This window comes from Petromyzon marinus, chromosome 6 (assembly GCF_048934315.1).
Source record: "Petromyzon marinus isolate PM22_M1 ecotype Great Lakes invasive population chromosome 6, UKy_Petmar_22M1.pri1.0, whole genome shotgun sequence".
Classification (NCBI taxonomy): domain Eukaryota; kingdom Metazoa; phylum Chordata; class Hyperoartia; order Petromyzontiformes; family Petromyzontidae; genus Petromyzon; species Petromyzon marinus.
Window position 1 is genome coordinate 3941872 of NC_133672.1, and position 14195 is coordinate 3956066.

At 45.2% G+C, this 14195-nt stretch overlaps 1 protein-coding gene across 10 annotated transcripts in view; it reads left to right on the top strand.

The window, feature by feature from the left end:
* Nucleotides 1-14195, top strand: part of LOC116939645 (ral GTPase-activating protein subunit alpha-1-like) — a 142336-nt gene that overhangs the window by 25977 nt on the left and 102164 nt on the right. For all 10 annotated transcript variants that reach the window (XM_032948310.2, XM_032948312.2, XM_032948316.2 and 7 more), the window contains exons 4-5: nucleotides 7469-7526; nucleotides 9490-9533. In XM_032948310.2, the coding sequence (XP_032804201.2) occupies nucleotides 7469-7526; nucleotides 9490-9533 (102 nt within the window). The remainder of the gene's footprint in view (nucleotides 1-7468; nucleotides 7527-9489; nucleotides 9534-14195) is intronic.

Below are 14195 nucleotides of genomic sequence, written 5' to 3' on the forward strand. Positions count from 1 at the left end.
GCCTTTTTTCCGTCCTTACACGTGCAGCGGTGTCGTGCAAAACATAGCCATTACTTAAATTACTCTCATTAATATACACGACTGTGTGCGTGTTTTTTGTTGTTAAAGTACCAATCGCCCAAGGTGAGCTTTTCGAAGCGGTCTCAAAAAAGTATGAATCTGGATTTCTGTCATAACCCCCGATAACCTTTACGGACTATTGGGGTTGTTAGTCGCACAAATCGCTTTATATTACAATATAACTTGCATCCAGCTGGAGAGGTGAAGACAAAATTTAAAGGCACATCCCTGTTTGTCATGATACAGCTGGCCTCAGTGCACATGTGTACCGTACTCTGCCCGGGAGTCCATTTTACACACAAGTGAGATAATCCTGCCACATGACCGGTGGCCATCTATTATTTACCGAAGGCATATTTCCTGACCCATGTGTAAATAATTACGAGCTTTCCATTGTCACAAGAAAGCTATGGGAGGCTTGCATTTGTTTGCATTCTCTGGGGTTTTTTGGCCTCTCATACAGTGGGAGCCTTGGGGGAGGCTCTGGACTCTCTTTTGCATGTTTGTAATCAAGGGTGCAGCAGATGTTTCAAAACTACAGTTCGAGAGATAAATGTTAATACTTCACCATAGCGTGCTTTAACATGAGTGCATATTTAAAAAAAAACATTTTTTTTCTCCCAAAATCAAGATGCCGTTTCCCTTTTGAGTTACAGTGGAGGCCTGAATGGGTGTAGGCAGTGGCGTAGCTGTCGTGTGTGTGCAGGCGGTGCAACTGCACCGGGGGGGCCCAGGCAACCGGGTTGTACCAAGAGGGACAGGGGGTACCGCCATTTAATTTTCTTGCACCAGGACCCGTGATGAATATGCTACGCCATTGGGTGCAAGTAACCATGGGAGTTGATGCCCACAGTGAATTCCTTCTTGCTGTAATGCACATTGCTATTAGAGGTGGTTGCGTGGCTCGGGAGGGCTAATGACCTTGTCAGAGCGAGTGCAATGCTGATCTGGCACCACTGAAACCCTGGGCTTTGAGTCCCATGTGACTCCCCAATATTTAAGTGGTGTATCCTTTGTATTTGGCTTGTGGAGCTCAGCCTTTTCATCGATGATTTCACCCCCAATTCCGAGGGTGTAAAATTGGCAGATTGATACATGGAGAGCCATTTATGTGCACAGGTTAAGGGCCCAGTCCCGCCTTGAAGATGTCGTTTTGTGATAGCAGAAGAAATTGTGATATCAACATCAGAAGTAGTTCTGTAAAGTTGACATCAGAAGTAACTCTGGGATATCTGTTTGGCTTCGGACGGTGTAGATCGCTGCTAGAATCGCAATTTAAGTTTCACGAATGTTTGCAAACACATTGTAGAAGAGTGGTGTTCTACAAGCAATAACAAAAGCAGGATAAAACATCTAATATGACCTCTGCAACAATTGTGAATAGGCGAAGAGCTAAATATGCAGGCTTGCAATAGCTTGCCCATGACACTTCTGGAAGAAGGGGTCTCATCTGGAGGGAGCTTTAAGCAGCCCCTCTAGAGGATAATGTGGTCTACTCTTCCATGCTGGCCACATCTTGGAAGAGGTGGTAGTACCCACACTGTGCCCCACCGCACAAGACCTGCCCATCGACTCTGTGGTATACCCGTTCACACTGTTCGATGTACACAGTCGGGGGAGGAGGGGGGGGGGTTAAGAAGCTTTCACCATTGTGGCGTCTGGATTATGAGTGCGGTGTGCTGCTAACCACTGCACCATGGCAGTATCCCTTGATGACTCCACATCGGTGTTAAAAAATCCCTGGGTTTGATCTTCCACGAAGCTCATGGTCCACCCTAAACCGCATCCACTGCACAAACCATGGCAGATGCGAATATCTGAATGCGCAAATGTGAAATAAATAAATAAAAACTCTCCAGTGTACGACTGTGATCGTCCAGAACACACCGCGCAACTTATAACGAGGCAATGCTCCGATCCACGAATACGAAGCAGACATCGCAGCGATACAACTCCGCCGCTCCTGACGCGGTTATCTGGCTCGACCAACCTGAATGTGAAATTGCAAGTTGTTGCTCTGCATCTACCATCGGTCGTACAAAAGGAGAAGCAGAAGAGTGTTAAAGTGTGGCTTGCGCGAGCAAGTGGCTTGAATGTGATCTTCATGGCGCACGTCAAGAGGGAAAGGTCAAATTGTTGTTTTTTTTCAATCCAGTCTCGAGGTTGGATCGGCCACATTGAAAGCTAACGTCGAGCAAGCGTATTGCGAACGTTCCTTCCAATTTAATTGCATCAAAAGGACTGAAAGTGTCTTGGGAGAAAAAAACAGAACCCCCCCTCTGCGTTAGCACATTAACAGGAGCAGAATTGCCAAAAAAAATCCTGGCACCACTTCAGCAATGTTGCGCTGGTGTGTGCGTGTTTTTTTTTTCTCCTGAGTTAAATGCGTTGGCTTGCATGATTTAAGTGATAAGGGCCAGAGGGCAGCAACGTTTCTCACAAGAAACTGAGCTTGTTGTGCTTCCAAATTTTTTGGAACATCCAGATTTAAAATATAGTTCACAGGGGTATAGAGAATGTTGGCAGAATTCTGTGCGTTATTCTGCTATGGTGCACTGTTTTCTGGGAAACTTTTATTACTTCACAGACAATTGATATAATGCTTAAAGCATTATATTCAACGAGGTATGAAGATTGATTAATTCACTTTTATCTATCACCTTTGCCATCGTCATCATCGTCGTCTTCACGATCGTGGTGCCAGCTTCACTGGTATTGCCTTCATTATCACTATCGTTGCCATGGCTATCGTTGTACTGTACTACGCTGCCAACGGTTATGCTCCCTGCCATAAATCGACCTTTGCGGACCAACGTGCTGAAGTATGGTAAAATAGCCCCCAACACTCGCCTGCATGAGGTGAGGAGGCCCTTATCCAGCAGTGCGTTGACAAAACTGGCTGTGCATGTCCTTGTGATAGGCAAATATGATATCCTTGTTAAGGACTTTTAAAAACCAGATAAAGCAGTTTAAGCCAAACGCCCTCGTACGTTGATGTCAGATCCAGTCATGAAAAGTCTTAAGCCACCGACAAGGAGCTTTATCAGTCAGAATTTAATCAATTCTTGGGCACGTGCAAATAATATATTTTGTAAACCCTGGCAATCTTGTCGGGTGTTGGAGGGTTAAAGACAATAATTTTAGCATTAAACTAAGTCGTGGCCTAACCCCAGAAATTAATTTGGATCAAGACAGCGTCACGACAAAGTCTGTAACAATTTTGTAACAGTGGAATCATTTTTAGTTTTATATCGCATTGGGTCATGCAAATTTCACGTCTCGATGCTGAAGAACCACAGACAAGCTGTAAGAAGGCAACCACGTGGTGAGCCCGTGACAACAATTGCCCAAGCTCTGCAGTCTTCTCTATATATTACAGTGATTTTAGCCAGCTAATGAGTATTTACACTTGTGGGGGGGGGGGGGGGACTGGAGCGGCGGGAGAATACCCACGCGTGCGAGGGAGCAACACTCTATCACATACAGAAGGACAGTGCAGTGCTTTGATGGCAACGGGAAAGAGAGTTTTCATGGCATTTGTGCGGTCCGCCAACCCTCGCCTCCACGGTGCTGGAGATTACAGACACGCGTAGCCACCGCCGGCCCGCCTTAGTCAGCAAATGACCCCTCTGCCTTTTCTCCCCGTGTGACTTTTTCCACGTGATGTGACCTTGGGGACGCTCCCTCGTTGATATAGAGCTTACGTGAATAGCCCGGGAAAGATGCTATATTAAATTATCTCACACAAACATATGCCAGCTCTAATTCATCAAAGAATGTCACTGTTGGCACATGAACCATAAATGTCAGCAGAAGCAGGCAGCCTGTTTGTTTGCTTTTGTGTCAGGGAAAAAGAAAATGTAGTGAATCATAGAATTTTGATGTTGACGGATACAATTTACAAACCATTATGCCGTGTAACACCCCCCCCACCCACCCACCCAAAATAATAAATAGCTGGCGTTGTGCAACGTTGCAAGCGGTTTGCTTCATTAATCAGCGGGCACCCCTTTTGAATAGCAAAATGTGCTGCTGAAATTAATCCAAAGTGGCTCAGTATAAGGCTCATTCTGTGAGCATGACCTTGAAATGCACGTTATGTAAATGCGTCAAATGCGCAGTCCCTAACAACCGGAGACCCCCCCCCCCCCCCCCCCCGCGATGCATAGGGCGGTCGGGGGGAAGTAACAGGCGCAATTACCGTATCACCAAAATCATCATCGAGTCTTATTTTCCTATTTGCCATCCGAAACGGTGGCGGTGGTGATTTCCAAAAAAACAATCGAATCTCTTCGTTATGCCACGCTGTGAAATCTACAATCTCCGGGTATGGGGAAGTTGAAGCTTTTAGCGACTTTGGGGCCGTCCATAAATGACGTCACGCACCTAAGGGGAGGGGGGGTCAGACATTTGTTACGATGTGTGACGGGGGGGGGGGGGATTTAAGAAATGTGACGTCACTTGAAAATGCGCAACTTTAAGTAAATATAGACAACACGTTCTACTTAATTAAATAGACTTTTTCATAAATGTTTTCTCCTACAACATCAGAGTGCAGCGCCACATTAAATACACACTACAATGACAATAGTTTAAGGCGATTTGAAGCATGTTTTATATATTTTTTTTGGAGGCGGGGGGGGCAGAGCTTTGTGACGTCATATTTGAGGGGGGATCTGACTTTTTGTGACACCGTGTGACGAGGGGGGGGGGGGTTAAAAATCGTCCAAAATCGCGTGATGTCATTTATGGACGGCCCCTTTGCCCTTGGTCTGTCACAGGAGGATTAATGGTGTGACGCCGCTTTCTTACTTTAGATGTCTCTTCGTAGTAGTAGTAACACCATGGCCTGCTTGCGTTCTGCCCCCTCTGCGATCCATTAAAAAGTGGTGCGCGGTTCAAAGTACGCCGCTCTTGTGCGTGGTGACCGCCTCGGTGTGTTGTTGTGGCGGTCCTATGAAAGGCTTCGTGTGTACGAGGGGTACACCAGCAAGGGTACAGGTGTTGTTGGCAAGACCACGATCGTTCGAGTCTTTCTCAAGGCATTTAAAAATATATGATATCACCGAGTACGAAGGGCATGTTTACAACATTGTGATGCATTTTACTTAAATGTCAACTTCCCGGTCACGGTGACGTCTAATGAATGTATACGTCAGAGGGGTATATGTTAGTCTCGTCTTGATGAGTATACGTTCATAAGAACAAGCTCGCTCAGGAGTTGATATACATTGATAACACGATGTGACACAATTTTTGTTCCTGGGTACTGTGTTATTTTTGTATTGCTTATGCCTAAAAAGTATAGAAAATGGCTATTCTTCTCCACAGACGTGTGGACAGGACTTTATGTGAACGAAATACACAAATGCAAACGTTTTCCCAATTAAAATAGGTCAATTTCAAAGTATCACTGTCCTGATTTAAAGCTTTCGTGACTGCAGTAATTCATATTCTTAGTTTTTTCCGTTAAGAAGACGACCGTTTGAGTTATGGTCGAAACGTCGTGAGAATTTTTTTATTGTTTTATATATATTTTATTATTTTGTTGTTTCTCTTCAACGTGACTTTACCGAAAAAACTAAGCATATCACTGTCCTGTTCACAAAGGCAAAGTTTGTGGGGAATAATAGCCATTTTCTGTACTTTTGAGGCATAAGTAATTAGGAAATAACACTTACGATCCAGGGACAATTTTTTTTTCCGTTACACTGTGTAATTATCGTTATTAGCCTTGATCGATCTCGTGCCGGATGAAGGCTTCCCCAAGCTCTCACAATCTCACAACACTGGTAATGGAGGAATTTCTTTAAAAAATTACAAATGAACACTCGTTTTTTATATATCACAATTCTTACACCGATTCCCCTGTTATCAGTGCTGGTGGCCGGCAAGGAAAAAATATGTAAACATGTGGACCTACAAACTGAGATGTCTATTGACCAGAGGGCAAAGCATCGTCGTGTTTTCTAAGATCACGTTCCGTGTGGAGTTGGGAGAAGATTGTGGCCGTATTGCACGATTTTTGGACTTACTGATATTAAGACATCCGTGTAAAAAGAGCGTTTGTCGCTCATCGGATTCCTCCAGTATAAATAAATATTTTGACTCTGATAAATATATTCGAAATCATTACGCGGTTCTGTCGCGAGAGGACATGACAGCGTTTTCAGATGGACGAGTGATGTTGGTTTCGGTCTTGTCCATTCCAGACCCAGAACAATCCCCACTTCTTATGAGCACAGTACAGTTAGGTGTGTGTGCCATCGGACCCACCTATAAACCGCGGGGAGGTTAATAATTGATCTTCTGAGAACAGTTCCTGTGTGTTATCAGAGCCATACATGTTGCCTGCCTTCAAAGTGTTTGATGAATACGGCGATCGCAACCCTCTGCGATTTTTCCTGCTCGGAGACCGCTACGCTCCATGTACTCATTTAAAAACGTGCTGCGTGAGTGACGGTGCCGAAATTGAGCCGCAGTTTTTCGTGAAAATATTGGTTTTATTGACCGATGCAGTTGTAAGCAACTACAACTGTCCTGTGGAGTAGTTGGGGAAGAAAATATATTGATGGTAAATGCCAACGGACTTCTGATGTAAAGTTTGGTGAACGGAGAATTGGAAAACCTCAACCGAAAGAATTGGCGACTTAGCTTTGGATTATTTTGATGTGCAGTCGTCGCACACTTAACTATTACTTGAACACAGTTTTTTTTTAACTTGTGGCCCATGGGCCACTTTGGGCCCAAGGACGCTCTAGCAGTGGCCTGCTGAGCTGTGTCCCACCAAGATGTACGAATCGCCGAGACCTAGAGAGATTCAGATGTGGTGAGATGAAAGTGAGATGAACAAGAGAGCTGTAAACGAGAGGTGCGGGTTCGTGCTCGCGTCTAAAGACGCGATGATGTCACGACGCCGTGTGATGTCATAACATTTGATGTCGCGTCACCCGCCAGCAACACGTTAATTTTATTTTGTGGCCCACCAGAAAATGCCATTTTTGTTGTTTTCAGTTTAATTTTCATCAAGCTTGAGATCGTACCGCGCGTCGTTTGGTACGATGTCCGTCATTTCTCTCCAAACACTCGGGAGGGTTTCAGTTCTTGACGAGGCTGCCAGCGCGCGAAGTGGCAACGTCCGACGTTTCGCTCCATGTGCCGCGAGCGAAACGTCGCCCGTTGTGCCGAGCAACACAGCACAACGGCGAAATCGACGCCGTGGCTTCCGTCGAGTATTAAGTGTTGTAAGAGCAGAGCCCGAGGTGTGTGTGTGTGCGCGCGCAGCTGACGCCTAAATTATAGCCATATGCGCCTACATGGTGTATATAAAGCTGTCTGCACTGTGTGTTTCATTGGACAGAGAGGTGGGCTTGGCAACAGCTGATATTGAATGTCTTTTGCGTTCCAGAAAATACTGCAACTCCTGCCCGAGAGAATCCAGAACAAATGGCAGTTTCACAGCATAGGTAAATATGCGGCGTTCCGGAGCACCAACCCTTGCGGTGGCGTGAACGCGTTTAAAGGTGGAGGCGAGGCATTTAAAAACTCGGGGGTGGGGTGGGGGGGGGTTGGCAAGGGAGGGCGGAGGGGGCGGGGGTGCCGGGCGGGTTGCCCGGCGGGGACGACACGACACAGCCAATGTGAAGCAAGGTTTAAAATAAATCATAGACGCTAAATAGAGCGAGCGACGCTGCGATCTGTTTTTGTCTGTCTTGTGCGTTCCGCTCGGGCTCTCGCCCTCCCACCCCCTGTGCAATTGACGGAACGGTTGTGATGCCAGCAAATTAATTCGGCTAATTCTGGCTTTTTAGCCCAGCCCCCCTTCCCGATTGCCATCAGTCGGTGTGTGTGTGTGTATGAGCGATCGTTACGAACGTGTGGAATATTGCACCAACGCCGCCATAGGAATGTAGAATTTCCTCCACTGCCTCAGGACTGTGAACGGGGAGATGAGCAACGCCCCAATGCTCATTTGAGAAAGAAGTCTATGACATTTTTGTGAAAGTCATTTATAATTGGAGGGGGGGGTGGGAGCAAAGCATTTCGCCAGGGTGGCTAAGACCCCTCTCGCTTCCTCCTCCCTCACCCTCACCCAATGCTATCGGGGTTGTCGTGTCAACTCACCCTTTGATCCCTTATCTCACCGGGACGTCTGCAAAGCCCCGCAAGGAATCCCGAATATGTGTGTATGTTTTAATCCGATTTAACGCTGCTAATGTGATTTAATGCCGGAGTCGCAACGCCTCCTCGAAGTCCGAACTGGAAACACATTTCTGCGCGCTGACCTTACCGCGCCCTTGATCTCGTGCAGGGTTAAACATGTTTCAGCGGCTGCTAGCGGCTTGGAGTAATTAGTCAAAAGGGAAACTGAAGAGGAGTGCAGATTTGATGATGCGCTTGCGGCGTTGCTCTCCGATGCGTTTTCGGGCCGTACCACGCTGCGCGGTACTGCAGCGATGTCTGGACGTTTCGCTTCATGGGCTGGGACCTTCCTCGGGAACTGAATACTGCTGATGAGTGGTCACGTTTGGCTCCTGAGGAATCTTCCAGCACGCGGAGCGAAGTGATGGAAGCCGTCGTGCCAAGCGGCACGTGGCGCGACCAGCAATCGCATCGGAGAGCCAACACGAGCAGCAGGGTGGCGCGATGATAGCGTGTACAGTTGGTAACCACCGGGGCCTCGCAGCAAGAAGGCCCTGGGTTCGATTCCCAACTCGGGCACCTTTCTGCGTGGAGTGCGTACATTCTCTGCATGGGTTTCCTCCGCGCTGTCCAGTTTCTTCCCATAGGTAAAATAAAAACATAAACGGTGTAACTGGTCGGTGCCAAAACATCCCAATGCTGACAAAGTCACCTGCAAATTATTCAAATGGGATCGCACACACAGCAACATTGCCCCCCTACTGCAAAGATGTGGCAAGGTCTTCCTGAGACTCATTGAGGCTTCGCTGGGTAAACAAGCATTGACAATGGATAATAAAACAATAAATACTACTACAATGAAAAACTACTCGGTAGTTTCACATGCACACACACTATTATTACAGATCGCGTTTAAATATTCATAACTTCTAACAGCACAGCAATGTGTTATCTGAACAATATGACCAACAACAACAACAAAGGAAAGTGTTGCATTGCAGCGATAGATTTTGCGACCGTCAATGTGAGTTTGTGTGCGTGTGAGCGAGTGCAGCAAATGCTCACAATTGGACAATTTCACAGCCATGTATTGTTACTATGTCACTTACTGAGTTATCGAGTACAGATTTCAAATTGACAAAGTACGTTGTGGTTTAAGCACAAGTGATAAGTGGTGTTTGAAGAAATATTTAAATCGTTCCGGATGTGTACATGTAACAGTTTTTATTTTTATAAAAATTTTCTCCTGCTTCCAATTTTGTGTAATTTCTCTCCTTTCGTCGACAGGGTTAATCTTAAAGAAGCTACTGCACACTGGAAATTCCATCAAGGTATTGCAATACATACAGCCGCACAGCATCAGCAATCCCTGCATGCTTTGCATCGCAGTGATGACATCGCTGTTGTTTCAAAGTAATGCATGGACGTTGTTTAACAATTTGCTCACCCTTCTTTCAGCGTTACAATTTTTTTATTATAATTTTTGTAAACTAGCGGTCACGCAGACCGACATCATGCACATGATACCACGGATCAAAGACGTCCTTTCTTACATTTGCGATTCGATGCATGTTCCCTGAGCTTAAGAATCAATGTGATTTGACGAATTGATGCATTGCTACACCCCTCCAATAGATCAGAGTTCTTTTATAATGACGATTGCCTTGAGCAATGTTCATTTTGATTGGCAACTTATTTTCATAAAATTAACGAGGTTGGATAAATCATGCTTAGGGATGGATTCTGTAACACTTTCCAACATTTTGATTTAAAGCTTTCGTGACTGCAGGGATTCAAATTCTTGGTTCTTTCGGTAAAGTCACGTAGAAGGGAAGCATTAAAATAATAAAAATATAGAACAATAATATTATCACGACGTTTTGACTGCAACACAAGCAATCATCATCAGGTGCGAAAACCACAGCAAGAAAATTTGAAAAAAGTGGCGTTTTTTTTTCTTCAAATGTATTTTACAGTTTTTCAATTCTGATCAAAGGTCTTCTGAGAGAATGAGGGAACACTCTACAACATAGCAGCATGAGTGCGAAGAGGCATGTATGTCGAGCAGTTTGAATGATTTGATTTCAAATGGCACCGTGTTACACTGATAGGCTTCCAATCTCACCTTGAACAAGTTATTGCTTTTTACAGGTATTATAATAAATGAAAAGTACGTTTTTTATGTTACGATTGAGAAAGGATTTGGTAGATAAGCAAGCAGTGCGGTGTGGATGGGGACGTCTGGAGCACTGCTCCAATTTCATTTTTGAAGTATGATGTTTCCTGCAATCATTCATCATACAAAGCTTGGTTTTCGCTCGACCGTTACTGCTTATACATTGTACCAGTGTTGGAGTCATAGCTTGTGTTTGCAGCTATTTGATTTTTTTACTTTTTAATAAAAACAAATATCCGGCCCCAGCTCACAGTGACAAGCGATATCCAAACGAGTCCAGGTAACACCGACCAACCCATACTGACCAGAGTGATGAAGTATGGTCAAACAACTCCTCCCCATGCCTGACACCGCATGGGGAGGCCTTCATCCAGCAGTGAATTGCATTAGGGCTGTATTCTTAAACATTTCACATTTAAATTATGATGAACACTTTGTCCTAATCACTTGCTGGATGAAGGCCTCCCCTACGTCGTGTTTGAGACGCCGCTGTAGTGAGATGTAAATTACCTCGCCTGGTGTACAGGAGGTCGTGGGTTCGATCCTGATCCTGATGCCTGTATATTTGGAGTTTGCATGTTCTCCCCGTGGTCGCGTGGATTTTTCTCCGGGTCCTCCAGTTTTTCCCTTCGCATTTAGAAATGCGCGTTTGGAGTATTTGACTGCTATAAATGTACACATGATAAGCCGCATCGGTGAGCTATCGTGTGTGGCCAGGTCGCTTCTGAAAAAGAGCTATATTGCTCAGTGGGCCTTACCAGGTAAAATAACAAAAACTAGTTTATTTAGGATTGCTAATTTGGGGTTGTTTGACCATACTTCACGCTGGTCAGTGTGGGGTGGTGAAAGGTACCGCCTGGTTCAGATAGCACTCACCGCTAATATTAGCACTGGCTGGGGATGCAACTCGGGTAGAAGGGTTCATATCGCAGCGTTTAACTACTTTATGCCACCACTCCACCCCATTATATTAAATATTCTAAGCATTCTCATGGGGACATTTTAGAGTGGACAATTGCCCAATGCTCCTGGCCCGAGTGAGAGCAGTTACATCACTGCTCAGGTCATGGATTCAAGAACGTTAGGTAAACAGTTTTCGCATGTGGAGAATATGATGATGATGATGATCATCATCATCTCAAGCCCAGTTACGAAGGACCGCTCATCCGCGCCTCCAATTCGCACGGTTGGCTACGTGCGGTGCGAAAGAAGTTCAACGGACATACATACATCAACCCAGCATTGGGAACAATATGGCATTGCCGCAGAATGGTCTTCTACCTGAGCTCTGACGACTTCGCGAGCAGATATGCAGAGCAAAGCACTTGCTCATTCTCGCAGCTCAAATATTCAGCATGCATCGGTAGTTGCCTTAAAGATCGGACTCATTGAAGACTATCGGGCAGAGGCCAAGGTATTGTTTGTTTTTTGTATATAATGTCACTCTTGACACGTCCTCCTCTTCATTACGGCTGACCTAATCCAAAGTGCTTAATGACGACCCAGGATTGCACCGTCACGTATGCTGCCTATTGTTTGTTTCCTTTTTGTAAAACGGTCCAGGGTCACGGAGGGCCAGGGTAGTGTCATGGCTGATGCCTCATTTGCTGACAGCGATGCCATTTGTGTGTCATTCTTTGTGTCATAAAGGCGAAACCCTCCAGTGCGCGTATAGATTAAACAAAGGGTGCATTTATACATATATTATTTTGGTACAATAAACCAAGGCGGCTCGCGCTGAAGGAGATGTTGTGCCAATTGTGGTCGTAATCCATCAGTTCCTAAACAGGCCTGAATATTTATTCATGAGGAGAGTTGAATATAAATATGCAGTCATGATGTGCTGCCCTTTGTCAGTCCACTGCTGGATGGAGATTTATATTTTTTTCTGTTGTGCGGTTCGTTTGACCACACTTCACCACGCCGGTCGGTGGGAGATTGGTGAAGGGAGGGAAGGCACAGGGACTGGTTCGGATATCGCTCGCTACCAACTTTAAACCCCGGCGGGGGAATCAAGCTCAGGTCGCCGGCTTCATAACGCATGCGACGACCACTGCGCCACCACTCCCTCCGAGAATTGTTTAAATTCCTTAAACCGGTTGTGGCAATGAAGACTGTTGTGCATGTTCTGGTATACAGTATTCTCAAACTGGCTATCCTGTAGGGCCCACCCATATAGATGTTGGCCGTCAGCCAGCAGCAGAAAAGACAGGGATTTGTGCAAAAAAACACAGCAGTAAATTAACGCTGCGCACTAATCAGAGTAACGTACTGCCTTAAAATGTATTGGTGGTTTCACACGTAACAGTGCACGCTCGGGATTATATGAAGGCTATTTTTCATGCACGCGGTAAAATAATTCAGTTGTGGCCACCCGTGGGTAGTTGATGGATGTGGTGGCCACCAGCACATTGAGGCAGCAGCCCATTTCACACCCTGGGCTCAATGTGTGTTAACACTCGTACTGGGAAAGTGAATATGCATCGTTATCTGCTGTATCCCAAAAAAACCCCATGTATGTGTACACACTCTGTAATTGCACTTGCTTCAACAATGCCCACATCTTAAGGGTTTCTACATTTTTTTTTCCTCTAGGAAGTATCCAAATGTCCCAATTCAGGAGGCTGCAAAAAAGAAAAGTCTTGAGCAAGGCTTTGCCTGCTTCTTCAAAATTACTTGTCCTCCGTCGGGGGCGCGACCGTTTCCGTCACCCGATATTTATTTCCTGTGGGCTCGCCACTTCTCTCCGCCCGCCGCTGCGTCTTTCAACGGCGACAGCTTCCGTCCGGTCCGGTGTTTGACGTTTGACGTCCACTCAAATCATGGTAGTCCTCTTCTCCTAGCACAGGGGTGGCCAACCGGTCACGGACCAAGAGCCAAAAGTTTCCGTGAGTTCTGTAAAGAGCCAGGTGTATATGTATAAGTGAATATATATTGACAGTTTTCGGCGCAGCACAGGAGGCATTCATTCGTCTTTGCTGCCGTAATAGTACGTTCTACGGTTATGCCCCCTTCGATAGAAGCCGCATGTGATGGATTAAAGAGACGCATGCGGCTCTGGAGACGCCGGTTGGCCACCGCAGGCCTCGCGCATTCCAGTGGTTGCCTCCTTCGCCCGATGCTTTGCAGCCGGTCACCGTTCTCGCTGTGGTCACTTGTCGATAACATCGCCTTGACCTGACTCAGTGGCCTTCATTCTGTGTCTGTGTTTATTTTTCCCAGGGACTTCCTTGTTTTGTTGCATGCTTTTTTTATTGAAAGAATACTCCTAGAAGGTTTTTATTTTTAGGCTTTTTGTGGATACTCAGTAATTTAATTTTAGACCAAGGGAGCAATATTCAAGAAACTTTTGTAATGTCTCCTTGAGGCTGCTTGTGGTCAGTACAGAGTGACTTCGCCATATTCCGGATTTCTGAGATGAACAAATTAATAACAGATGCTCCTTTGGCTTGAATTCTGGTAGAAAACAATGGAATGTTTTTACAGTTACATATTTTGAACTATATATCTTAATAAAAATGAAACTTGTTTGGAATAAATACAAAAAATCTGCTTAATAATCAGTAATAATGATAATATATTTATCCAGACCACACAAATCTTAGCAGTGACAACATGTGGCATATCAACAGTTGGGCATAAGTAAAAAATTAAATAAAATTAATTTATTAAATTTTTATCTACGTGACTTTACCGAAAGAACCAAAGAGTATGGATCCTTGCAGTCACGAAAACTTAAAATCTAGAGTTGGGTATAATTTTTTTCTGGGTGTAATAACAATAATATTGTTTTGAGTTTTGATCTTGGAACAAGTCA